The 27,835-nt window shown below is 41.4% G+C and overlaps 1 protein-coding gene across 1 annotated transcript in view; it reads left to right on the plus strand.

Moving 5' to 3' along the window:
* Farp2 (FERM, ARH/RhoGEF and pleckstrin domain protein 2) overlaps positions 1–27,835 on the plus strand; it is a 95,827-nt gene that overhangs the window by 13,699 nt on the left and 54,293 nt on the right. The window contains exons 2-5 of the mRNA XM_027397671.2: positions 1,836–2,046; positions 24,970–25,074; positions 25,897–25,939; positions 27,451–27,529. Coding sequence (XP_027253472.1) covers positions 1,864–2,046; positions 24,970–25,074; positions 25,897–25,939; positions 27,451–27,529 — 410 coding nt within the window. The 5' untranslated portion in view covers positions 1,836–1,863. The remainder of the gene's footprint in view (positions 1–1,835; positions 2,047–24,969; positions 25,075–25,896; positions 25,940–27,450; positions 27,530–27,835) is intronic.

The following is a 27,835-nucleotide window of genomic DNA, read 5'->3' on the forward strand; positions in this document are numbered from 1 at the left end:
GGCACAGAAGAGAATGGTTGGGGGTTGAGTGAGTTTGTTTTGTTTTCTTATTGCTGAGGATTTAACTCAGACCCCTGTCCCCTCCTGGGCCAGCATTCTGCTACTGAGCTACAACTCTAGCCCAAGGGAGAGAGATTCTTTAAAAGGTTAGTACAGTTAGCAGAAGACATTTGCAAAGTGACTTAAGAGACATTAAGTACATTTTGCAGACTGCATTTTTTACCAGTTAAACATCTGGTATTTGTGTCTCACTTCTACCAGGTTGGCCTGTATCTTTTGCTCTCCTGGTTTTACTGTTATAAAATTTTTCTTTTTTTTTTTTCTTTGTATGTTGTTTGTTTGTTTTAAAGGCAAGTTCTCACTAAGTAGACCAGGCTGGCCTCAGACTCACAGGGAGTCTTTTGCCTCTGCTGAAATTGTTTAGCTTTGTTTTTTTAAGAGATGGTCCCATATAGACCAAGCTGACCTAGAGCTCGCTTTATAACCAAGAATGATATTGAACTCAGACCCATTCATCATCCTGTCTCTGCTACTGAGTGCTGGAATTGGGTGTGTGCTACCACCACCTGCTATACATGATACAGGGGATTGAACTTGGGACTTTGTTCATGCAGACAAGTGCAGTAGTAATGAGGCCACATCCCTACTCCTTAATTTAATTTTCAAACATAACTAATATATTTAAAAGGGTAAATTGCCATAAATAGTAAGTACCCTAGTACAAGGAAAAACAATATTATGAGATTCTAACAGATACTTAGCTTGTTCTTTGTTAAAAACATGGAGGAAATTACCCTATTAGACTTAACAGCTTAAAAATAGGCTTTTCCTTTAGTGCAACAAAGAGGATTGAAAATGACCTGGCCCCTTTGGACCTTTCTTGTCATCTGTTAAATGATCTTGCATAGCAATGCCAGTGTTATGGTGGGTTTGAGGTGGGTTATAACATGAGAATAGGCTGGGTCAGGTGTGTGGATTCACTAGGCCATTGTCCGGGCTGTCATTTGGTGCCATGCCCCAGATTTCCTCCCAAGTGGCCAGTGGCAACTGCTCTACCCTGGAAGACACAAGGAGTAAAAGGCTGACAAAGACAAGTCTGGCTGTTTTCATGTCCTTTAGCTTCAGCCCTGGTGGCCTTCTCTGCACACTGAGCCAGTGTAAAAGGCAGGTCCATGGCTACTTCAGCTTACTGTGACCATACCAGACATGCGCTGATGCTTTACTATTTATATATGCTTTACTATTTATATTTATACTATAATAGTATTTACTATTACTTTTACTAGAAAGGACATTGTCTAGCACCTCAACCAATTGTTAGCACACGTGACTGGGCTGAAGGAGGAAAACATGCTGGGTATTGAGCAGTTCTGGGAAAAAAGATAGTCACGGTTTTCTTCCCTCTCCCAGGTGAATGATAATGATGTCACTCATGAATAGCTTCTTGGAGGATCAGTGAGTTAATGTATGTGCCTGGCTCAGAGAACCTTGGAAATATTAGGAGGGGTTTTATTCATTTTGTGCTACAACTATATGTATAGGAAAAGAAAAACTTTATGTTCCTTATTTTAATGTATTTAAAAACTCACAGAAGTTAAGCCAGGCGGTGGTGGCGCACGACTTTAATCCCAGCACTCAGGCAGTAGAGGCAGGTGGATCTCTGTGAGTTTGAGGCCAGCCTGGTCTACAAAGCTACACAGAGAAACCCTGTCTGGGGAGGGTGGCGGGGGAACTCACAGAAGTTAAATACATGATATGGTGGGTTCTTATGGGCCCATATTTTTTATGTCGCTTTAATATCTAAGTGATAGTTATTTAGTATGTTTTTGTTTTAGTGTTTCCTCCACTTTCAACTAATGAAGAATGGGGGAGATAGAAGGAACATACAGAGCTTTACCGACTTCAGGGACACGCTTGGGTGGCCAAACTTCTGTTGGAGTGAGCACCCTGGAACCGGAGCAGACCCTCTCACCCAGGATGCAGGAGAAGCACCTGCACATCAGAGTGAAACTGCTGGATGGCACTGTGGAAGTATTTGACATTGAGGTGAGAAGCATGGCTTTTTACGGCATGTTTCCTTCTATGTTCTAAAGTCAAGTAACTCTGTACCAGATTCCATTTTGCTGGTAAAGAGCTTGTGTTGTGTATTTATTCAGGTAACCAAGAGTTGCTTTGAGTCTTTGGAAGTAATAAATCTAAGTTCACTTTCAGATAACATTCTAAAGGATACACTGTTTCTCTTCTTTTGTTTTAAGAGGATGGCTGAAGGATACAGCTGTGACCAAATGGCTTTGACTCAGATCTTCTACATTCCCTGCCTAGGTGTCTGGGGTCCTGGTACCTCCATAAAAGATGCCACAGGGCCTCAAGGAGTGTCAGCATACCTGTGTGAGCACAGAATCAGTCCTCCCTGTTCAGGGTGCTGGTCCATGGACTGAATAAACGCTAGGAACAGAGAGGTGATGTCGTGCACAGTGAGGGCTTACATAGTGAGAGTGACATCAGTCTGTCCTGTACAGTGAGGGCTTACACTAACAGGTGACGTGCAGTAAAGCCTTAGACTGTCAATTAGTGTAGAGTGAGGATCTTACATTGAGAGGTACTGTGATCTTGACCTCCTGAGGCAGTGTACAGTGAACCTGGTGTCCTGGCAGTGTGCGGTGAGGGTGAGGCCTGCTGTTGTGAGGAGGTGCACAATGAGTGCTAACATTGGTGTGAGGAGGTACACAGCAAGTGCTAACCACTAAGGAAATAGAAACCGTGATCTCCCAACCAAAAAAAGCTCAGGTCCAGATGGTTTCACCACAGAATTCTGCACGATGTTCAAAGAAGAACTAATACCAGTACTCATGAAATCATTCCACACAACAGAAACAGAAGGAACATTATCAAACTCTTTTTATGAGGCTACAGTTACCCTAATACCCAAAACACACAAAGACCCAACTAAGAAAGAGAATTACAGACCAGTCTTCCTCATGAACATTGATGCAAAAATACTCAATCAAATACTGGCAAGCCGAATTCAAGAACACATCAGAACAATCATCCACCATGATCAAGTAGGCTTCATCCCAGAGATGCAAGGATGGTTCAACATGTGAAAATCCATCAGTGTAATCCACCATATAAACAAATTGAGAAAGAAAAACCACATGATCACTAGATGCTGAAAAAGCCTTTGACAAAATCCAACACCCCTTCATGATAAAGGGGTGATCAGGGATAACAGGAACATACCTAAACATAATAAAAACAATATACAGTAAACCAACAGCCAAGATCAAACTAAATGGAGAGAAACTCAAAGCGATTCCTCTAAAATCACTAACAAGGCTCTTCCACTCTCTCCATATCTCTTCAATATTGTCCTTGAAGTTCTAGCTATCACAATAAGACAACAAAAGGAGATCAAGGGGATACAAATTGGAAAGGAAGAAGTCAAATTATCACTATTTGCAGATGATATGATAATATGCATAAGTGACCCCAAAAACTCTACCCTGGAACTCCTACAGCTGATAAACACCTTCAGTAATGTGGCGGGATACAAGATTAGCCTTCCTATATACAAATGATAAACGGGCTGAGAAAGAAATCAGAGAAACATCACCCTTTACAATTGCCACAAATATAAAATATCTTGGGGTAACGCTAACCAAACAAGTGAAAGACCTGTATGACAAGAACTTTAAGTCCCTAATGAAAGAAATTGAAGAGGATATCAGAAAATGGAAAGATCTCTCATGTTCTTGGATAGGTAGGGTCAACATAATAAAAATGGCAATCCTACCGAAGCAATCTACAGATTCAATGTAATCCCCATCAAAATCTCAACACAATTCTTCACAGACCTTGAAAGAACAGTACTCAACTTCATATGGAAAAACAAAAAATCAGCTAAAACAATCCTGTACAATAAAGGAACTTCTGGAGGCATCACCATCCCTGCCTTCAAACTCTATAATAGAGCTATAGTTATAAAAACAGCTTGGTATTGGCATAAAAACAGACAGGTGGATCAATGGAATCGAATCAAAGACCCTGACATTAATCCATACACCTATGCTGTTAGTTTTTAATAGATATCTTTGACATGTTTAGAAGTTGCCATCTGTTCCTGGCTAAATGAGAGTTCTCCCCTTTTCTTTAAAATTGTATTACATTTACCAAATTTTGACATCAGTTAAAATGATAATTTATTTTTCTTTATTGTTTTCTTTTTTTTTGAGACAGGGTCTCACTACATAACCCTGACTGGCCTAGAACTCACTATATAGACCATGCTGGCCTGGAGCTCAGATACTTGCCTGTCTCTGCCTCCTGAGTGCTTGGATTAAAGTCATGCATCATCATGCCCTGCTTATTTGCTTTTCTCTTATTCTGTTGATATTATTCATTACATTAATTACATTTTCCTAGCTCTCACCCATTACCTTCTGCATAGACACCAGCATGTCCTGGAATCCCCAGACTCTCATGCATCACTAGCTAGCTAGTTTTTTTGTTTTTTTTTTTTGTTTTTGTTTTTGTTTTTTTTGGGTTTTTTTGTCAATTTGACACATGCTAGAGAAGAGTAGACCTCAATTGAGAGAATGCCACCAAAATATTGGCCTGTGAGCAAGCCTGTGGTTCTTTTTCTTGATTAATGATTGGTATGAGTGGGCCCATGCCATTGTGGATAGTGCCACCTGAGCAGATGGCCCTGAGCTGTTCATACAGGCTGAGCAAGCCATGAGGAGCAAGCCAGTAAGCAGTGCTCCTCCGTTGTCTCTGCTTCAGTTCCTGCCTCCAGGTTTCTGCCTTGAGTTCCTGTCCTGGCTTCTCTGTATGATGAATTGACTATTAAGCTACAAAGTGAAATAAACTTTTCTCCCCAAGTTGCTTTTGGTCATGGTGTTTTGTCATGGCAATAGAAACCCTGGCTATTAAGCTCCCATATTCCTGTTTCTTCCAACATATATTATGTAGCTAAACCTTATTTATCCTTCAGGAATCTGCTAAAATGTCACTTCCTTTGGGTGGCTTTCCCTGAACCCCCTTCTTCCTCAGTGTTTGTGTGTGTGTGTTGTGTTTTCTTGACATTTATGGACGTGGTGTTTGGTTGTCCTGAGGTTGGTCCTTGGATGCATTTCTGGTCTGGAAGAGTGTCATCTGTCTTAGTTAATTGAGTTATATGGTTGTAAAGACTGAAGTCTGGCCTCTGCTCTAAGGGTCTTAGTTTTGAACCTTAAGTTTATTTTTATTTATTTTGGTTTTTTTGAGACAGGGTTTCTCTGTGTTGGCCTGGCTGTCCTGGAACTCACTCTGTAGATCAGGCTGTCCTCAAACTTACAGAGATCCACCTGCTTTTGCCTCTGAATGGACCACCACATGCAGCCTTAAGTTTATTTTAAAACCAGGACTTATGATACTCTCATCCATAAGCATCACTTGCAGAGACAAACTTGGTTACCAGGATTTTAAAAGACGGTAAATCATGGTTCTTCATATTGACTGTGACTGAATCGAGATGCTTCTGCTTGTGTAGAAGGCACTGTAGTGATGCAGGAAAAAGGAGGAAATCACTGTGACAGTTTCAGGATGGATCACTGTGTGGATGTAGGCTTCAGTTATTATTCCCATTTCAAGGACTTTTGGCATTTATAGACCGGAGTCTTGGCTATCCAAAGGCCAGTCAGTGGCTGGCTTTCTGACCTACAGTAGTCTTGGTTTGTTTCAGTTCATTGAATGAGTTGTATGGTTGGTGATCAACATTGAAATCTAGCATCATCTCTAGAGAATCTCCATTTTAAGTCATAACTTTATTTCAGAACCTTGTAGAAGAAAGTTGTGTATCAGCTTGCTTTGTCCTACACACTAAGCTGTGGGGTAGAAACACTTTCAGCTCTGGCATAAAGTGGGAAATTACCAATACGGAGTCAGGTAGAAATATAAGGGTATTTAATAGGGAAAAGCCTTACTTACAGAGCGACCTAGCCAGCCGGTGCAACAGCAGTCTGTAAAGCAAGCTGAAAAGTGAAACCAAAAGCGAAACCCAGCCTCCTGAAACTCTACATCACCCTGACCACGCACTTGCCACTTGCGTGGTCAGGCACACCTTTAGCCAGCCCCTAAGTAGGTGTGGCTATAGCTTCCTGTACACTGGCACTGAGAGTATCCAGCTCTGTCACTCAGACAGTGAAGGTGGTACCTAAAACCTCACCTAGAGGGTCCTCACCAATCTACAGAGGGCAGAATGTCTAGAGCAAGTGTTTCACTGGTTCCTAACTTGCAATTTTAAAACTTTTCTATTACCTGAAAGCATTACAGCAAGAGACTTTAATGATTAAAATAATCATTGGTGTTGAGGATGTGGTTCAATGATAGAGCACTTGCTAACATGTACAGATCCCTAAGTTTGACTCTCAGCACCATGCTAGAAACCCCACAAACAAAAATAGGTACAGTGATATACTGTAATCTTAGTGCTTGGGGTGGGGGAGGGGTTGAGGCAGGAGAATTACTATAAATTTGAGGCTAGCCTATATTATATATTGAGTACCAAGTTGGTCAAGGAAGGCTTCAGAGTGAGATTCTGTCTCAAAAAACAAACAAACAAACAAACAAACAAAAACTAAACAAAAAGTGGTCTTAAGATGAGCATGGTGGGAAAAAAATTAAGATAAAGAAAAAAAAAGATGAACATGGTGGCAGAAGCCTTTAATCCCAGCACTGGGAAGGCAGAGTCGGCTAATCTGATTTCCACATGAACTAGGGCTACGTAAAAAGACCCAGTCTCTGGAGAGATGACTCAGTGGTAAAGAGCATTTACTGACTGTTCTTCCAAAAGATTGGCACTTAATTCCCAACACCCATGTGGTAGCTTACAAGCATCTATAACTCCAGCTCCAGAGAATCCACATGTTCTTTGGGTCTCTGCAGGCAAATCAGGCATGCATGTGGTACGAAAACACTCATTCACAGAAAATAAATAATAAATTAATAACTAAAAGAAGGAAGACCCGGTCTCAGTAAATAAATAAATGAAAAAGAGGGCTGGGATGTCCTGTACCTTCACTGAGAGATGGCGATTGCGTCCCAAAGAGCATTCAGGTATTCTTTTTTTTTTTTTTTTTTTTTTTTTTTGTTAGTACTACTCCATTTTCTCATATTTCATTATCCTTTAGTGTATGCAAAAGCTTTAGAATAGGCTTTCATTTTCTTTGTGTAAGAAATAAGATGCCACATAGGCAGAGGCAGGCTAGCTAAGGCCTGTCTTTAAAGAAAAAGAAATGCAGAGGTTGTCTGGGAATGTAGCCGAGTTGGGAACGTGCCTGTCTGCTATGCTCAAAGCCCCTGGTTTGGTCTCTGGCACTGCATAAAAGGGGTGATAGTACATGTGCAGTCACTGCCCGTCATCCCGGCTTTCAGGATGTAAGTCATGGTCATCTTCAGCCGAACCGTGAGTTCAAAGACACAGGTGCAAATGAAATGCCTATCAAAAGAAACGAAAGTGAACTGCATAAGCAATAGTTTAACTATGTGACGAGGCCGTGGTCTCAGTCATGAACTTCCGTGCTAGAATACAAATTTGTGTTCCGGTAAAAAGTTAATGCTTTCCTTCTGACCAGGGAAAAATAGTCAGAATTCCAGAAAGCATTGTAGACAGATGTTTGCCATTTCTCCCACATGAACATCCTAAATATGGCAAATAAACGGCCTTAAAATTCTTTTTGGTCTGACCTCAGAATAAAAAGCTAGTAATTTAACATCTTAAGTTTGGGGATAATGTAGGTGTTTTGTAAAAGCTCTTAGAAGATTTTACGATACATAGCTGTTATATGACTCTGCCCTAGACCTTGAAACTTGTGATTTTGTCATGGAAAATTGAACCTTTTTTTTTTTTTTTTAAATCCTAATGCTAAGAATGTGGTTGGGTGGTGCCATGGCAGAGACATTGGCACTTATTCTTAGCTGTTCAGAGTGTGGTGTTGGGACTCTCTGTACCAGCTCCCCCCACGTAACACCAGCAAACACCCTCTGTGTTTGATTAGAAAGTAATGCTGCTGAAGAAGGTAGGTCATGAAATGGAGAATGGGAAATGGTACCCCTAAAAGGCCTTTAACCACAGTTTTACAAAGGAGAGTGCTATAGTGATTCAGGATCTCAGAGGGTATAGAAGTGAAATTTGATGGTTAGGTCCCAGCTTCTTTAGCTGTGGGTCACAACCCCATATGGGGTCATGTAACTGAATGTGTGGATTGTGAAAAACTTGGCATCAGTAAAAGATTTCTTAATACAGAATGACCAAAAAGTCATTCAAATCTGAATGTGCATAATGAGTGCAGTGCTGACCCATGGCTTATTGCAAGACTTGATCGCTGCCTTAGTTCTGACACAGCATGCACACTGAACCCTGCTTATACCTCACATCAGGCAAGGCCAGTGAACACTGCCTGAAAAGCCTCAGCTCAGTTCATGGCTGTTGTATGCTATAAAGTGCAGTGTTTTTAATTACACATGCAAAGTTTTCTGTGTCTATAGAAATATAATAGTTTAATTATAGAAAAGAAAGATTTTTAATACTTTTCTACCATTGATTTTTTTCAGCAGGTATCAAATTAATGTCTTTGGTTTGCAGTGTCTTAGAATGTTTGTGTTGATGGCTTGAGTTTCATTTAAAAATATTAAATGAACTTAGCCAGGCATTGGTGGTGCACGCCTTTAATCCCAGCACTCGGGAGGCAGAGGCAGGCGGATCTCTGTGAGTTCGAGGCCGGCCTGGTCTCCAGAGCAAGTGCCAGGATAGGCTCCAAAGCTACACAGAGAAACCCTGTCTCGAAAAAACAAAAAAAAAAAAAAAAAAAAAAAAAAAAAAAAAAAAAAAATTAAAAATAAGTAAATAGATAAATAAATGAACTTTATAGAATTAGGTTAGAATTTTCAATAGTTTCTGAAATGGCTGTAAACCTACTTCTATTTTGTGTTGTTTATTAATGCAAAGTAGTATTCTCAGCAGTGATAACTATAAAATCAAAATATTGTTCAACCCTGAAAAACATTGAAGATGCTCTGTGTCCTGCAATATCAAATATTCAACCAAGATCTAATTCTTAAAAGTAAATGTGCACACCTTTAATCCTAGCACAAGGGAGGCAGGTGGATCTCTGTGAGTTTGAGAACAGCCTGATCTACACAGAGAAACCTGTCTCAAAAAACTAAACAAACAAAAAAATGCACATCCATCGCTTTGCATTCAAATTTGCTTTTGTTCTTAATAAATGTTGAACTTATTTGTATACCAAAGATTTGGTTTGTTTTGCTTTTGTTGTTTTCAAGATAGAGTTTCTCTATGTAGCCCTGGCTGTCCTGGAACTCACTCTGTAGATCAAGCTGGTCTTGAACTGAGATCTGCCTGCATCTGCCTCCAGAGTGATAAGATTAAAGATGTGCACCACTACTGAGGGGCCAAAGAATTTTTGCAGGGGGAGGGGGACTCGAGACAGGGTTTCTCTGTGGCTTTGGAGGCTGTTCTGGAACTAGCTCTTGTAGACCAGGCTGGTCTCGAACTCACAGATATCTGCCCGCCTCTGCCTCCCAAGTGTTGGGATTAAAGGCGTGCGCCACCACCGCCCAGCTAAAGAATTACTTTTAAGAGAAATTTCTGTATGGCTTGCTGGTAAGTACCTATTTTATATGCCTGTATAACTGGGATCTTGAAAACTTTTTTGGATGAAGGAAAGAAGTATCCCTGAGTTAGATTGTAGCACTATTCTTTGAGCACCAGGGAAGTCTAGCACTTGGTGTGATTTATATGCTCATTACCAACACCAACAGGGGACAGGAGTCCTCCCAGGTGGCACAGGAGCAGCTGACCCCTGTGAGCTATAAGCCCCAGTCAGAACCTCTGTGCTTTCTTGTTACTTGTGTGATCAAGAAAAAAGTTAACTCAAAAGAGATGTCTGTTTATTTTACCGACATTTTTATCTTTGAATTTTCACTACCTTTCTGGTTTTGTTTGTTTGTTCGTTGCATCTGTTTTTGACATTCAAACACCTACATTCTTGGCCCAACTCCTGGCTAGTTTTGTGCCAACTTGACACAAGCCAGTCTTTTGAGGAGGGAACCTCAAATGAAAAAAAAACAACAACAACAACAACAACAAAAAACAATGCCTCCATTCAATCTGACCTTAGGCAGGCAAGCCTGTTAGGCATTTTCTTAATTAGAGATTGATAGGCAGCAGGGGATCTGGGAGCAGACCACTGTGGATGTTGCCACTCCTGGGCCGGTGGTCCTTTTGATAAGAAAGCAGGCTGAGCAAGCCATGAGGAGCAGACCAATAATCAGCACCCCTCTGTGACTTCTGCATCAACTCCTGCCTCCAGGTTCCTACCTTGGCGTCCCTTAGTGAACTGTAATTCAGAATATGTGAATCAATTAAACCCTTCCCACCCTAAGTTTCTTTTGGTCATAGTGCTTATCACAGCAACAGTTACCAAAACTAGACAGAATTAGCACCAAAAGTGGGGTGCTGTTGTGATAGAGCTGACTATGTTGTATGGGGGAGGGGCTTTGGAGCTTTGGGCTAGAAAGTCTTTGAGTATTGAGAGCTTAAATGGGCTGTTTTGGAACTTGGAAGGTAATACTGAGAGATGGTGGCCTGGCTTATAAAGTTCAGAGTGAAGTTTCAAGACTCTATTGGGGTCATTTGATATTTTGAATTAAGAATCTGTGGTTCTGGTCAGCTAGGTCTGAAGAACCAGCCATGATTAGCATCACCAAGCGCCTAGCGTCACTGAAGTAAAACCTTCCTTTACTGGGAAACTCAGAAAGACACTGGCAAATGGAAATCTTTACAGTGGGCAGAATTTAGGGCAGTACACGTGGTCATTCTTTTTTTGGAAGGAGAAATGGCTAGATGTTGATTGATTGCTCACTGATTTGTGGGCTGTAGCCAGTGGGTTGGTTGGTTAATCAGGGACTTGGAAAGGACAAGACTGGAAGACTGGTTAGAAGGACATCTGAGAAAGAAATGTGTGGATAGGACCCTCCAAAAGGACAAAGGGTGTGAAGAGTCTCCTGTCCCATGTAAATGCTTATCAAAAAATGACTTCAACAGAGGAGTTCAGTAATCTAGTAGATGGGGTGACCCAGCCATTTCTGTTATTGTACAGTAGGCCCATGAGCAAAGTGGCCATGTGGCAGAGATGGAGATTATGCATGGGCTCAGTAACGTGAACTTTCATTCACCAAGGCTGACCTGGATATAGCTGCTGTTGGGTGCCAGATTTGCCAGCAACAGAGAGCAACACTGAACCCCAGTGTAGCACCATTCCTGGGGTTAACAGCCAGCAACTTGGTGGCAGGTTAGTTACATTGAAATATTCCTTCATGGGCAGCACAATGCTTAGTCCTTAGTGGAGTAGATATTTATTCTGGTTATGTATTTGCCTTCCTGAATGTAATGCTTCTGCCAAAAGTCTACCATCCATAGACTTACAGAATGCCTTACCCACTGTCATGGTATTCCACACTGTATTGTTCTAACCAAGCAACTTATGTCACAGCCAGAGAAGTATGACAGTCGGCCCATACTCATGGAATCCATTCATTTTTACCATGTTCCCTACCATCTTGAAGCAGCTGGCCTGATAGAACAGTGGAATGGTCCCTTGAAAACACAGAGCACCAGTTAAATGTCAGTATGGTATAGTTTCACCCATAGGTAGGATTCACAGATCCGGGGACTAGAATGGGAATGGTTCCACTCACTGTGATGCTTCCTGTTCCCACCACCTTAAGTTCTGCTGGCCTAGAAGTTTTGGTTCCAGACAAAGGGAGCACTCCTGCCTGGTCATGGGTCATTCACTGGAGCAGGAGAAGGTTAGGTTATGCCACCAGGCATGCCCCCTGTTATTTCAAGCCTGCAGTGCCCGTGTACTCATTCCTATTTGCATCAACTTTCATCTCTGGAACTGGTTGGCACCAAGGTCTACATGTCAGCCCTTAGCCACATGGTAGAGCATGGACATGCATCTCTGCCAGTTTCAGATTTAGGAGAGAGATTTGGTAGGACAGTTTGGTCAGACATCTTATCTGGGCATGCAGATGCAAGGATGAAGAGTCACTAGCACTAGATTCCTGAAGCCAGGGATACTGGAGGCCAGCTTGTTCCCAGAAGTCAAAGGGCTCCGGGGTTACTATAGGCCCTCCCTCAGCTGCCCAGTGCACACAAAGTAAAGTCATACAGTACTTTCAGAACTGCCTGCCTCCCTTAGCTGTTCTGATGACAAAGGTGTGAGTAGTGAGATTTTTCCTAGTGCTCGGCTATGTCTAGCAAACTTACCACACGCTTTCTTTTGTGTCATTGTATGTACATTTGTGCTTCCGAACTTGGGCTTATCTATCTTGAATTGCGACCAAGGTAACCCTGGATTGTTTTGGAAAGTAAGCTGTGGTATAGCCTTGTGACCCCACAGGAGTCAGCTTGTTCCCAACTCTCCTACTGTCTACAACCTGACCTACTGTGGGGCCTGTAACCAAGTTACTTCAGGCCTACCCTGGTCTCTTCCTCAGTCCTCACCTATTCCTTCCTTCAAGTACTCCACCTCAGTGACCTTTAAAGCCCAGTGATAAATAGGTGGGTGTCATGTTGTTGAGAGCTCCCCAAATACTGTAGACTAGACAGTAGGCAGCAGCTATGAGAAGAGTTAATGAGCTGGGAACGGGGCCCTTCAACCACAGGTTACCATTGTCCGTCACACAGTCTGTCAGGGACCTTCTGCTGGAGCCATTGTTTTCTAACTTATTCCCCCATTCACCTGTAGCAGAAAGCCTCTCCTTTCTCCACGAATGTTTTCCCATTTCAGCCCCTCCTCAGCTGTGGAGCCTTTCCAGGTCATATCAGCCCTGCTTACATTCGCTTCCTCTTCAACATTTAAACAGTAAATCCTATGCTATGCATGATGCTGTATACCTGCAAACCTAGCAATGGGATACTAGGGCAAGAAGATGGAGAGTTTGAGACTAGCCTGGGTTACATAGTGAGATTTTTGTCTGTTAGAAAGCTGAGGGTACAAATACAGTCATCTCTGTCTTTCCAGAGACAGCGTCCTACTTTTCTACCTTTCAGAGTAGAAAATATACTTCTAAATGTTATATTTACAAGTGATGTGTCCATTTGGGTTATGGTTGCACTGGCAACACCTTGGCTTTCTAAGATGTGTGTCCCTGGGAAAGCCTCAGACACGAGCTCTATACGGCCATCACATCTATATGCTGTGTGCTGCTGCCATGGGTGTCTCAGGACTACTCTGCCTTAAGATTTTACAGAGAGTTCATCTAAAAACTAAAAACAATAGTTGTTTCAGCTGGACATAGCACATATCTTTAATCCCAGCACTTGGGAAGCAGAGGCTAGCATCTCTCTGAGTATGAAGCCAGCCTGGTCTATATAGCAAGCCCCAGGACAGCCGGGATGAGTTAGAGAGACACTGTCTCAAAAAGAGCCAAAAAAACAAAACAAAACAAAACAAAGCAACAACAACAGAGTCGTTTCCTTTTGCAAGTAATGTATATTTGTTGTAGAAACCTAGAAAGTCTCATGGCAACACCCACAGGGGACTGCTAAAGTAGACAGCCATCCAAATTTCTGAGGAGCCTTCTAAAGCCTTTGGCATTGGCACATATGGGAATTAAATGAAATCGGCAATTGTCTTAGTCAGGATTTCTATCTATATGATAGCACACAGTGACCAAAAGTAACTGTTATTGCTTATAAGTCCATCACTGAGAGAAGCCAGGGTAGAAACCTGGAGGCAGATCTCTGTGAGTTTGAGGCCAGCCTTGTCTCCAGAGTGAGTGCCAGGATAGGCGCCAAAGCTACACAGAGAAACCCTGAAAAAAAAGAAAAGAAAAAGAAAAAAGAGAGATGGTTGTAAACCATGTAGATGGTGGGAACCAAACCCAGGTTCTCTGTAAGAGCTACAGGTGCCATCTCTCTAGCTCTTCCTCTTCCTCTCTCCTCCCACTCCAATCTTAAATATTTCATAAACATAAAAATAGAAATTCCTTAAATATAGTTATGTGTTTAATGTTGTTAATAAAATTGTTATATGTGAATCTTAACCTATAAAGTAGAATTCGTAGTTGTCTTAAAGAAGTAAAAGTAATTTTAGGCTTATGTCAAGTCTTGCTTAGTCTGGCTATCCTGGAACTGACTCTGGAGACCAGACTAGCCTTGAGAGATCCGCCTACCTTTGCCTCCCAGGTGCTGGGATTAAAGGCATGTGCCTCCACTGCCTGGCTATCATATCTTAAAATAGAGCTTCACTTTACCCAATCAGAGAAGTCACATTTAGAGATAACTAGGAATATCATTAGGGTCTATGGTGGCTTCGCTTGGGTGTCACCTTGACTAAGTCTGGAATCAACTAAAACTGAAGTAGCTGGGCATGCCTGTGGAGGATGTGTATTGACTAAACCCTTGATGTGGGAAGATGCATCCTGGATCTGGCTTGTTTGAAGTCAGAATACCCACTGTAAGTCTGGGCCACACCCTCTGGTGGCAGACTTCAAAACAGGATGAGGAAGAAAGAAGCTTTAGATTTTTGCCTGCTTGCCCTCGCTCTTGGTGTTCTGCTGCTAAGGCATTTCCTTCACTGGTATTAGATAGAACCTACTTCTTCAGGATTCCAACATAGACTAAAGATCAAGTAAGACATCCAGCCCTTTGTACTGACTAATTTACTGGATTCTTGACCTTTCTGTCTGGAGACAGCCACTGCTGGACTAGCTGGACCACAGCCTTTAAGCTGCTTTCAATGGGTCCTCTTTGTTGTTCTACATACACTCTTTTCACTGTAGCTGACTTTCTACTTTTTAAGAAGGCGTTGATAGTTTAGGAATTTGATAGGAATATTTGGTCACTCTTACTGTGTCTATGTAGTTTGAAATGGTCTCCATGTTGCAGCCAGCAAGTGGTGGAAAAGAGCAGGGTCCCAGCACAGTGAGGTCGCAGGGCAGGTTCTATTTCCATGCACCAGTGTCATATGTACTAACAAGTCAGGTTCCACTTCTGTTAACAAAGAAGAAATGAAGGAATTTCCCAATGCCAGTTTCCTTTAGAGAGTTTTCTTTGAGCCAAACTGCATTTGTGTTTTGCTTTTTCTCTGAGTAGAATGATAAGAAATAAAAGGAAGTCCTGTGCTAATTGTCCAAATCCTAAACATCAATTAATAGGTTGCTCCTCTGGTTTCCTGTGTGACATATGCTACATGCAAATGTGTTGAGAAAACAAGGTTGTAGAAAAACTAATGGGTACAGTTCTTCTTGATACGCCCTTGTTCTTGCTCAGTGGGGAGACTTGAACAATTTTTTTCACTAGTGGGATAGTAGTTCACTACTGTCTACACTTCCGTTCCTGACTCGGGCCCTACAAGTCCCCTGGATTCTCTACTAGGAAGCTTACCTCAGGTTCTGTGTCTCAGCCCACTGCTTCCCTCGTGATATCCACTGATGGGCAAGTTTCCTCTGTGTTGACAAGCCTGGACGTGCAGGTCAGTACCCAGTGGAGCAGAGACCAAAAGACCCTCTACTAAGCTGTAAGCCCCACCCTCCTGGTTGTGCAGAGCTTCTGCTCCTGTTACATTGCTGTAGTTGTTTGGGCAGTCAGACTCAGAGCTTACAAGAGTGCCACAGGGCTTTGCTTTTCTGCCTCATATGTGGAACCCTCTTTTCATTAAAACTGTTAAGGCTGCCCAGTGCAAGGGCACTCTTTAGAGCCTGTCCACTTAGCTGTTCATGGTCTAGTCAGGAGGCAGACACTGTTTCACACTAGGACCTTAAACTGGGCTCTTTAACAGATAATCACTAGCTAGTTACAGCAGATTATCTGAAAGGCTGGGGGTGGCAATGCTAAAGAATATAGGAATAGGAGTTGTCCTGAGCAGCTTAGAGCTGAGGGAAAGGGGACTCAGTGAAATAACAAACTAGGAAAGGCCTCCTTTCCCAAAGTTGGGGTTCAGACCACTGGATGATGGTGAAGTTCAATGATGTCATTGGAACAGGGTGGCAGGCCTGGGCTGGTGTGCCAGTGAAGTTCATGGGTAGTGGGAGTCACTGGCCATCCAGCACACAGCTGAAGTCTCAAATAGAAAAATTCTTTCTCATATTCTCCTTAGTGCCCTGCCCCAACACCACAAAGTCTGGCTGAGGAGCATGGATTTGGGGTGAGAGACAATAAAGAAATAATTGTCTCACTGATATTAACAAGGTTCAATTAGACTTATAGGATACACTGTTTCCTTGAGTAATTTGAGATAACTGTTGTCTAAATATCTAGAATATCAGTGGATCTGCTGACGGGGAACTTGTGTTTCCCCATGTACCTTGATGGAGAGTAATTTGTGTTGGTAAATCCCTTTGACTTTGTTGTTTGTTTGCTGGCTTGGGACTTGAGTCCTCCTGTCCTAGCCTCCTGAATGCTGAGATTATAGGTATGCTCGGCCAGCCCTGTCTTCAGTTGGTTTCTTCTGTATTAAGAATGTAGAATGCTTTAATCCCAGCACTCGGGAGGCAGAAGCAGCTGGATCTCTGTGAGTTTGAGACCAGCCTGGTCTACAAGAGTGAGTTTCAGGACAGACTCCAAAGCCACAGAGAAACCCTGTCTCAAAAAAAAAAAAAAAGAAAATGTAGAATGCACAGAGTCAATACCTGCCCCTCACAGGTAGAGTCAGAAGCACCTATTAACACCATTCAGGGATGTATGGGGACCTAAGACTTGAAGTTGCAAGACAGGAGACAGAAGATGGCTGTCCACAATGTTGATGGTATTTCAGTGACTCTAGAATGAGTAAAGTTACGGTTGCCTGTAAGCTCTCAAGATTATTTGATTGTGCCATTGAGGATGACCAAATATGAGACAAGTAACAAATATTAAGTAATGAAGATAATAGTACAGATACATATTTTGTCACAGGGCAACTTGGGTTGAACTGTAAATGGGTGCATGAGGCAAACAGGCTAGAGGACAAAATCAAGCTGTTTGCAGAATTTTCCCACAGATCTGAGACAAAGGATAAAGAAGTACTTTGTTAGCTGAGCTTTTGTGCCCATTTCTATCTAGACAGAATCTTTAATGGCACTTTTGTAGATGTAGATTTTGAACAATATACTTTATGTCTAAGCTTAGAGAAGGGACTTCCTTGAATGCCACAACCAACTAAAATGACGAAACATTGAACAAAATGTTTTGCTTTTTATCCTGTAGTTCTCATGTTGTATTCTGATGTGGGTGGCTGTAGGGTCAAGTGGGTTGCCATTGTGACAACAGGTTTCTCTTCGATCTGAGTGTCTATGGATGACATCAGTGTTTCTGTCAGTGAATGAATGGTCTTTTCACTTTATCTCATGGAGAGTCTCATCTCACCTGATCATTGCTTTGGGGATAGGCTATTACTGTCTAGCTGACCCTGAATTTCTTCATTTTTAGGTACAGAAAGTAAACTTTTAATATACGATATGTGAGAGGTAAAAGTGGACATATGAGGGCTGGAGGTACCTGTTGTGCCTACATATAGGCAGAGAAAGAAATCATTAACTGCTATTTTTGAGCAAGTTCATCCATCATGTAACCAAGGGATCTCAATCCCGTCTGTTGCCTTTTCCTCCCAGCAGACCCTCACTGAAAAGATAGTTACATACTGGGGGCCTGTCCTGTGTGAATTGTCCTCAGTGTGCGTGCTGGTGGAGGGTTTCTGGGGATGCCCCATGCTGTTTTCTGTGTTAAGTTGGTATGTATTGGTTTTCAGCTTAGAGACCTGTCCCTAGCATGGGGCCTATTTCCTGTTATTTCATTAAATGTCCATAAAAGCCTTCCAGGTTATCTTAGCTAGGGTTTCTAGTGTGGAGATAAACTGCCATGACTAAAAGTATCAGGGAAGAAATGTTTTATTTCTCTTACATGTCCACATCACAGTTCATCATCGAAGGAAGTCAGGGCAGGAACTCAGGTAGGTACCTGGTAGCAGAAATTGAAGCAGAGACCATGGAGGAATACTTCTTACTGGCTTGCTTCCCATGACTTGCTCAGCCTGCTTTCTTATAAAACTCAGGATCACCTATCCATGGTCGGCACTGCCCACGCTAGGATGAGCCCACCCATATCAATCATTAATGATTAATCAAGAAAATGCCCTAAAGCTTGCTCATAGGCCTTCCCAAATGGTTCTAGCTTGTATCAAGTTGACAGAAATAACTATAACCAGCAACAGGGTAAGAATAGCATTTAATCTTCAAATGGAGAAGACCAAGGCTTAAAATTACCACTCAGTAGAAACCAGGAATCTAGCCTCAAAGCCTGTCTTATGAGTATACAAGTGAAACTTGCATTTGCTCTTAAACACAGGGGCCAAACAATGTCTGGGGACACCCTTTGATCAGAGGCTTACCAGCTCTCAGGAAGGACAGTTGCTTGAGTACAGTTTGGAGGTGCCTGGCAGCACATCCATGAGTCAAAGGACCAGAGGGAGGTTCTGCTTGGTTTTATCTCCCATTGTCCTTAACATATGTTTTTGTTCAGATACAGAGACCTCCCCAAAGGCTCATGTGTTAAAGGCTTGTACCCCAGCTGATGGAAATGCCGAAAGGTGATTTGATATGAGAGTGCCATCTTTCTCAATGGACTAGTCTGTTGATTAGTTCATAACACTTTCTATTATTTGGAAAAGAAACCTAGTTGTAGGAAGGTGAGTGACAGGGACATGTCTTTGAAGGGTGTATCTTGCTCCTATACCTTCCTTTCTCATTTTCTCCGCTTCCTGTGAGCCACTTTGGTCCACCACATGCTCATGTTCTACTCACAGTACACAAGCCCAGAAACAAGGGTGCCAAATGACCATCTTGGAAACCTCTGAAAATCTGAGTGCAGAGTAAATCATTACATTTTTCTCTAGCGTTATATTCTGGAGAGACTTCCATTTCAATATGCAGATGGAAGCCCTACTCCTTTTACTGGGCTCAGCATTTCCTGGTCTGAATGTTTGAATTTTGTCAACCAACCCTCCACTGTAGTCAGACTTTCCTTTGGGCTGCCAGCTCACAAATAATGACATGGAAACTTCTTATTAATTGAGAAAGCTTGGCCTTGGCTTAGGCTTTTCCCCAACGACCTCTATAACTTAAATTAATTTGATTTTGTTAATCTACATTCTGCCACGGGGCTCAGTTACCTCTTCTCTGTACCATATTCCGACTTCTTCAGTTTTTCATTGGCATCTCTCATCTCAAGTTCCTGTCTCTACCTGGAAGTCCCACCTATTCTCTCTTTTCTAGCTATTGCCATTCAGCTTTTTATTAAACCAGTCTCAATGACACATCTACACATGGTGTAAACAAATATCCTGCAATACTTTACTGACTGATTTATGTTTAAAGTTAGTATTAGAAGTATTATTATAACATATACCGTTTTCATGCATGATTTTGCACTTGTAAAGTACTTCTGAGAAGTGGAAATTTTAAGATAATGGTATAGATACTTTGCATTTTGGGGGTACTACCAACCTGGGCCCCAGTAGAGGTTCAGAGTTGCTCCCAGAAGCACCCCATCGTCATGCTTCAATATTCTCCACATTCTCCAATACAGTGTGCTTGGAGACTCCCAGGTCTTGCAGGGAGAGATAAGTGCACTTTTCATTTGTGTATTCCTAATTCTGAGCTCATTGAGCTCCATGTCAGTGGTGGGTTTTGTTGTAGTTTTCTTCTTCCTTCTTCTCCTTGCCTTCCTCATGCCTTCATATCCTTCCTCCGACTTTTCTTCTTTTCCCTTCCGCTTTCTTTTCCTGGTACAAAGGATTAAACCCAGGGCCTGTACATACTAGAAAGTACATTCCCCCGAGTTATACCCCAGCTGGCTACCTTTGCATCTTCTTCAGAAGTGTCCACTGGGGTCCTCTATCCTTTTTGTTGTTGTTGTTGTTTGGTTTTCAGTTTCTTGTTCTAGTGTTGTGTGACTTGCTTCTATATTTTGACCAATAGCTTATTGTAACGTGTGGTTTGCATCTATTTTCTCATACTCCACATGGTAACTTTTCATTTTGTTGATAATTCCCTCCGCTGTGGAGAGGTCTTCCTTATGGTGTAGTTCCAAATAAATCAAGGCCAGTCAGTGTTAAATAGACTTTTCTCTGTTTATTTTGAGAAGGTTTTTGTTGTTTTGGTTTTTGTGGGGTAGAAGTTGTGGGCCAGAGTCTCATCATGAAACCTTGCCTAGCCTGCAGCTCACCCTGTAAACCATGCTAGCCTTGAACTTGTGATCATCTTTCGTCTGCCTCCCATGTGCCAGTTTTAAAAGTGTGTAATGGGCTTTGGGTATACTATCCTGGGCTTTGCTTCTAGAAGTTTTATGGTTTTAAGCCAGATATGTTAAAAATCTTTAATCTATTTTGAATTGACTTCTATATGTGATGTTAGGTTCAGGTCCAATTTCTTTCTTTTGTGTGTGGTTATTCAGTTTCCCCAGTACCATTTATTAAAGAGTTTTCTCTTTCCTGTTCTGTCTCCTTGAAAAAAAAAAGTAGTTGACTTAATTGCTTCTATTTATTCTGGACTCTCTTTATTCTGTTGGTTTTGTGAATAGCTAATTCCAGTACCATATTGTTTTGATTGATGTGCCTTTATAATGTCATTTGAAGTCAGGAAATATAGTGTGCCCAACTTTGTTTTTATTTTCAAGATTGTTTTTGGTGATATGAGAACGTTTGTGGTTACACACAAATTTTAGAATTTTTTTCTATTTATATGGAAAGTTCCATTAGAATTTTTATGGGAATTGAGTTGAATCTGTAAGGCCCAGTTATATGCTGTCTATAAGAAACATGCCCATTAGATTCAGAGATGCTTACAAGCCAAAATGGTATGCCATGAAAATGTTAACTAGAAGAAAAGAGGCTGTACTTGCCAGACAAAGTAAACTGCAGAAACAAAGTCACTGTATATTGATGGAAGGGTCAATTAAGCTTGAAAGTGTAACTAAGTGTACATGTACCTGACATCACAGCACCTGCCTCTAAAGCAAGCAATAGCATGTGAAGGGAGGATGAACGGGGCAGTCGTTGGAGACTTCAGTACCTACCACAATGACAGGCAGAAAGTCAGTCAAGAAGCAGACATGAACTGTGTTCCAGACTCAGTGAGCCTCTGCCAAGATAGCTCACTTTTTATGTTGTTGAAAATACAATTGCTTCTTCTAGTCTGTCCTCAAATTATAAACAATTGTATAAGTAATAGCATTCCCCTGATCAAAAAACTGAATTTAACTTCTTCTATAATAGTTTCTAATTGGTATCCTTGGATTTTTAAAATAATAATATCACTTGCAATTTGATAGTTGGCTTTTTTCCTTCTAGGTTTTTACCTCCCCCCCCCTCTCTTCATCTCTTTATCTCTCTGTGTGTTTTTTGTTTGTTGTTTTGTTTGTTTTTCAGTACATGGTTTCTCTGTGTAACAGCTCTGGCTCTCCTGGAATTCACTCTGTAGACCAGGCTGGCCTTGAACTCACAGAGATCCACCTGCCTCTGCCTCCTGAGTTGCTGGGATTAAAGGTGTGAACCACCACCAGCTTCTTTTTTTCTCTTTTAATATAGTTGTTACAACAACAGTGATGGAATTTTAGAAGTTAATCTTCCGATGAGAAGGAGTAACTTGTGGTGCTGGCATTGTCTTACCCCCTTAATTCTAGCACTATAGATGTAGAAACTGGGGGATCAGGGTCTCAAGGCCAGCCTTGTCTACATAATGAGTTCAAGGCTAGCCTGTGCTACATGAAACTCTTGTCTCAAAAAAAAAAATTAGGCTCTAGATGGTTCAGCAGTTAATAACTTGCTGCTCTTACTGAGGACACTGGTTTGGTTTCCAGTGTCACATAGTCACTTACAACCACCTGCAAACCCAGTTGCAGGGGATCTGATGCCCTCTTCTGCCCTGTGAAAGCTTTGGGCATATGTGCGGTACACATACATATGTGTAGTCAAACACTCACGTACAGTAAGTAAAAACTATTCTCAAAACCAAAACGTCACATTTGGTGACCTGCTGTCCCACATCTGTCTTCATAGCACTGAGTGGCAGCAGCAAAAAGACCACCACAAGCTCAAGGCCAGCCTATTCTACTTAATAAGGTCCAGGCTGTCCCACCCCATCCCTGAAAAGTCCCTACAGTTACATCAGGCTGGGGATTTCACTTGGTGATAGAGTACCTGCCTGCTGTGCTCAAAGTCTTATGTCACTGACTTAAAAAAGACTTGTCTCAAGTTGGAGGCTGCTCTTGCCGAGGACCCAGGCTCAGTTCATAGCTCCCAAATGGGTGCTTTTAACCATCCTTAACTCCCGGGGCATGTGGTGCCCTCCTCTGACCTCTGCAGGCACCACACACGCATGCAGTAAGTATCATACATACAGGCAGAACACAAAGTAAGAATAATAAGTAAATCTTTCCAGGGGATCTGATACCTTCACACCAAGGCACATAAAATAAATTTAAATAAATTATTAAAGAAAAAGAAATAGACCAGGTGGTGGTGGTGCATGCCTTTAATCCCAGCACTCAGAAGGCAGAGGCAGATAGGTCTCTGTGAGTTCAAGGCCGGCCTGGTCTACAGAGCTAGTTCCAGGACCGTTAGGACTGTGACACAGAGAAACCCAGTCTCAAGTCTAAAAAAAAAAAAACAAAAAAACAGAGGAGGAGAAGAAGAAACATGGTATCAAGGGATGGTGATAAATTGGTAGTCTGCATTAATTGGTGTAGTGCACTTGTGGCACAGCTCACATGTAAGAACCAGAGGACAACTTACACAGTGTGTTCTCTCCTTCTACCATGTGGGTTCTGGGGACCAAACAGACTTAGCAGCAAGAGCCTTTGCCCACTGAGCTATCTTCCCAACCCACAGCTATGAAATTCTCAAAGAATAAATACGAGAGAGAGAGAGAGAGAGAGAGAGAGAGAGAGAGAGAGAGAGAGAGAGAGAAAGAGAGAGAGAGAGGTCTGCCTGGTCTATACAGCAGGTTCTATATAGACCTGGATAGTGAGACTTTGTCCTCCATCCCCCAAAAAGATACTTGCAAGTTCACACTATAGCCCTTCTCTTTTAAGGTATCCATTGCATATTTTTACTCTGTGCTTCTTTATTATTACAAATTTTAGGGTTTTTTTTTTTCCTTCAAAGAATTTTCCTCCTAAGAGCATAACCACTGTTTACACAGACAATCTGCTAGGTAAACTTCAAGGGGGAATGGTGTGCCAGCATCTCAGGAATAAAGAAATAAAGTCTTGGTTCTGCCTCTATCTAGTGCAGTAATGATAATTTTCTCAACGATTTGGGTGCAACCTTCAAATTTGTTATATAGCAATTTATAAGTGCTATATATAAGACAGAATCTTTACATGGACTGTGTAAACACAGAGAACTTTAATTTTCTCATACCTAATCTTTGTGCTTTGGACTTTATTCCATAGTATGTAGAGAGTTCTGTGTTCTCTTTTCATCATGGTTGTGTTACTACTTATTTGAGGTTTGCGGGGTTTTTGTTTGTTTGTTTGTATGTTTATGTTTTGAGCCAAGTTTACCTGGGAACTCAATATGTATGTCAGGTTAGCCTCAGACTCAACAGCAGTTCCCTTGGCTCAGCCTCCTCAGGTGCTAAGATTACAGCCTCGAGCTTGCTACAATTACTCATTTGGCCAATCCTCTACTGAATGTATCCTTGTGTAGTTTATGAGACAGTCTGTATGGAAAAGTTCTAGAGGTAGGCTTGTTGGGACAGATAAATACATATTAAACTTTGAAGATTATTTTCAAATTTCCTCCTCAAGGGTTACATATATGAATTTATAATATTAAAGGCTTTTCGTTGTTGTTGTTTGTTTTAGATAAGTCTTACTGTGTAACCCTGCCTTCTATGGAACTCACTATGTTCCAGGCTGGCCGTCCATCTCAGAGAAGTCAGCCTGCTGTCTCGTGAGTGCTGGGATAAGAGGTGTGCAGCAGCATGCTCCCTGCACCCACTTTTTAAAAACAGGGCCAGCAAGATAGCTTTGAGTCTGACAACCTAAGTTTAACCCCCAGTACCCACAGAAGCCTTGTAAAGGTGAAAGCAGAAATTCACAGAAGCCTTGTAAAGGTGAAAGCAGAAATTCACCTCCACAGAGTTGTCTTCCGACATCCACATGCTGCACCATGGAAACATCTCTCCCCTCAGATTGTTCTTTTTCACAGTCTCGTCACTCGGTGGGAGTGCCTCACAGACATTTCTCCTGACCCTCTAATGAAATCTCTCTGTTTTAATTATCCGGGGACTAATTTATTAACCACTACACTCCATTTGTTTTTCTTCCTTAGCTTGTGTGTGGGTAGAAGATAAATTGTATGATTCTAGATTATTATACTTTGCTGAAGATCTCTCTATTCAAAAGTTTGTCAGCCAGGCAGTGGTGGCACATGCCTATAATCCCAGGACTGGGGAGGCAGAGGCAGGGGGATCTCTGAGTTCAAGGCCAGCCTCGTCTACAAAGTGAGTTCCAAGACAGCCAAAACTATACTGCATGTGAATACTATCCAGTAGTAAATTATTCACAGGAACACAACATAAATAGATTTTTGGAGCTTTGTGTTTTATTGGTAAATTATTTGATAAAATATTTACTGAAACTAGGAATGGTTGCTGTACTCTAAAATCACAAAGAAATATGACTAAAACACACTAAGAATATAAGATAGAGTTTTGTTTGTATATTTTGCTATCAGTTTCTAAGCAAAAGATCCATTTGTTTGCTATGTGATAGCTTGTGAATCTTATACACACAAAGGCAAAATGAAGCAAGAAATTCAATAAAACTTTATGTGGAACATGGGATTTTATGCCAGCTTTTACAAACCTTTGTTGTTCTCCATACAATCAGTGAGCTTTTTCTCACCTGTCTCCTTGCAGCCTAAGTGTGATGGACAGGTCTTACTGACACAAGTGTGGAAGCATCTGAACCTGATTGAATGTGACTACTTTGGTCTGGAGTTTAAGAATGTCCAGTCCTACTGGGTATGTGCTTTTGATTTGCTTTGGAAACTGACTTTGACTGTGTTGTAGAATAATCATGGTGTCCATGGTGTACAAACATCCTTTTAGGTCATACTGTAATGATGTAAACAAGATGCTTGATAAGTGACACACACATTATTCTTAGCAACGTTATGATATTAAAGTACTTGATTTTCACCTGTGAGGAATATGCCTGCCTTTAAGCCTAAATGCATATCCTCCCTAAACTCATCCCACAGACTAGCACCTGTGCTAAAGAAACCTGAGTTGCCATGACAACCATTGACGAATCCTTCTAGATCTGAATTGTGTTGCAAGTTGATTTTGAGCAAAGTGGACAGATTTTACATCATTTTACTTATTAAAATGTAAAAAGTGTGGCATGTTATTATTTATAGATGTGACTGTTTTAAAAACAAAAACCTCGTCAGGCCTGTAGATCAGAAAGTGTGTTGCTGCTATGCTCTGTCCTGTCTCAGCCCCCAGCAGCAGGGTGGGTTTGCCCAAGTATTTCTGCTCTGGTACACAGCAGACACCTTCCACATAGCAGCATCTCATCAGTTGTTGTGTCTCACACGTGGTTCTGATTGAGTCTGTAGAGTTACCCTGATTAGTGTCAGGAGTTACAGCACATTAACACTACTCCAGCTCTGCATTGCTGAGCTCCTGGTACAGCTTGTTAAGATATGATTAAGGTGTAAGAAAACCAAAGAAAATATCCTGTCATAAAATCTTCTAATTAATTACTGTATTTTGTAGCACACTTACTAAATGAGGAAATTTTTAATAGTTTTATTCTCTTTTGTTAAAAACCCTGTTTAGATTTGGCTTGAACCCATGAAGCCCATCATTAGGCAAGTACGAAGTAAGTACCTTGTTCTGGAATGGTAAATTCCAGTGTGTTCACAGTTGTCGTCATGGCGCCCTATAGGTGGTAATAGTCACAGTAAATAAACTTGAAGTCACTTTGCTGGTTGGTTTTAAACTACAGTAAACAGGCATAAGGACACTAGCTTTAATGAAAATAATCATAGATAACTTGCCTTAAATTTGAAAGCCATAGGATTTATTGCTTGGTATCTTAATTGTAGGTCAATATGTTAGGAGGAAAATAGGAGTTTCTTTCTAAGTCATGAGAAGACATTGCCAGGCTTCTTTTAAGAAACTTTTTTGGGGCCGGAGAGACGGCTCAGAGGTTAAGAGCACCGACTGCTCTTCCAGAGGTCCTGAGTTCAATTCCCAGCAACCACATGGTGGCTCACAATCATCCCTTATGAGATCTGGTGCCCTCTTCTGGTGTGCAGATATACATGGAAGCAGAATGTTGTATACATAGTAAATAAATCTTTAAAAAAAAAAAAAAGAAAGAAACTTTTTTGGAGGTCTAGAGAAATAGTTCAAGGTTAAGAGTGCTTGCTGCTTTTGCAGGACCTATTGCCCATATGGAGGCTTATAGCTGCCTGCAACTCCAGTGCAGGAGACCTGACACCATCTTCTGGCCTCCAGGGGCACCAAGCAGACATGTTGGGCACATATAAACAGGAATGTGTTTTCTGTGCATTTGCTCATTTTCAAGACAAGGTCCCTCTTTGTAGCTCAGACTAGTCCTGAGCCCATAATCCCCCTGCCTCAGCTTCCTAAGTACTGGGATGCACCACTACTCCTGGATCATATTTGTTGTTGTTTAAATTTATTATTGATACTGCTTTGTTTTTAGGGCAAGGGTAACCTCACACTTATTGTGTTGCTTCAAATGCACAGCAATCCTACTGCCTCAGTCTCCCCAGTGCTAGAGTTACAGCCATGAGCCATCACACCTGGTTATAATTAAATTTTATTTTTTGAGAAAGGATCTCATGTAGTCCAGGCTAGCCTCAAATTTGCTGTGTATCTAAGGATGACCTTGAGCTCCTGATCATTTTGACTCTACCCTCCAGTGCTGGGATTCAGGCATACACACTACACCTGGTTTTTAATGTGGTCTTGGGGATGGAACTCAGTATCTCATGTGTGATAGACACACACTTTACCAACTCAACTCTATCCTCTCTAGCTTTTTTCTTTTTTCTTTTTGAGGCAGGGTATCACTGTGTAACCCCAGATGGCCTTGAACTCATAAATGTCCACCTCCTTCTGCCTTCTAAATGCTGGCATTAAAGGTGTACACCACCATGCCTGGCATTAATTTTAAAGTTTTAATGTGTAATTTTCCACCTACTTTAGAATGTTTCCCCAAGTAATCTCTGCTTAAAACAAAATATTAAAATTTCTCAATACATAAATGTATGCATAGGAAATTTCATTAATATTTTATTATAAAGAGAAAATAAATATGGAGATTTATGTTATCTGTGAAATTTTATTGTATTTTTATAGGGCCAAAGAATGCAGTTCTTCGTCTGGCAGTGAAATTTTTCCCTCCAGATCCTGGTCAGTTGCAAGAAGAGTACACAAGGTAAAGCACTCACACTGGTCAGAGACTTCTGTTAGTCACCTAACAGGAATGAATGAGGCTGTGTTTCTACTTAGTTGTCACTGAGTGTAGCTGAACTGTATTCTTACTACATTTTATTTATTTATTGTGAAAAATATTAAGATATGCTATTTTAGTGCTATCATTTTATGAAAATATGTCTTGCATCCAGAGAGATTGATTTTTTTGCTGGACCCCACAACCAAGTTAATGATACACCTTGAGATCAAATGAGCTTCATCTTTGCTTTAGTTAGGATTTTCATTGCTGTGGAAAAAAAAAAAAAAA

Source organism: Cricetulus griseus, chromosome 2, assembly GCF_003668045.3.
Source record: "Cricetulus griseus strain 17A/GY chromosome 2, alternate assembly CriGri-PICRH-1.0, whole genome shotgun sequence".
NCBI lineage: Eukaryota > Metazoa > Chordata > Mammalia > Rodentia > Cricetidae > Cricetulus > Cricetulus griseus.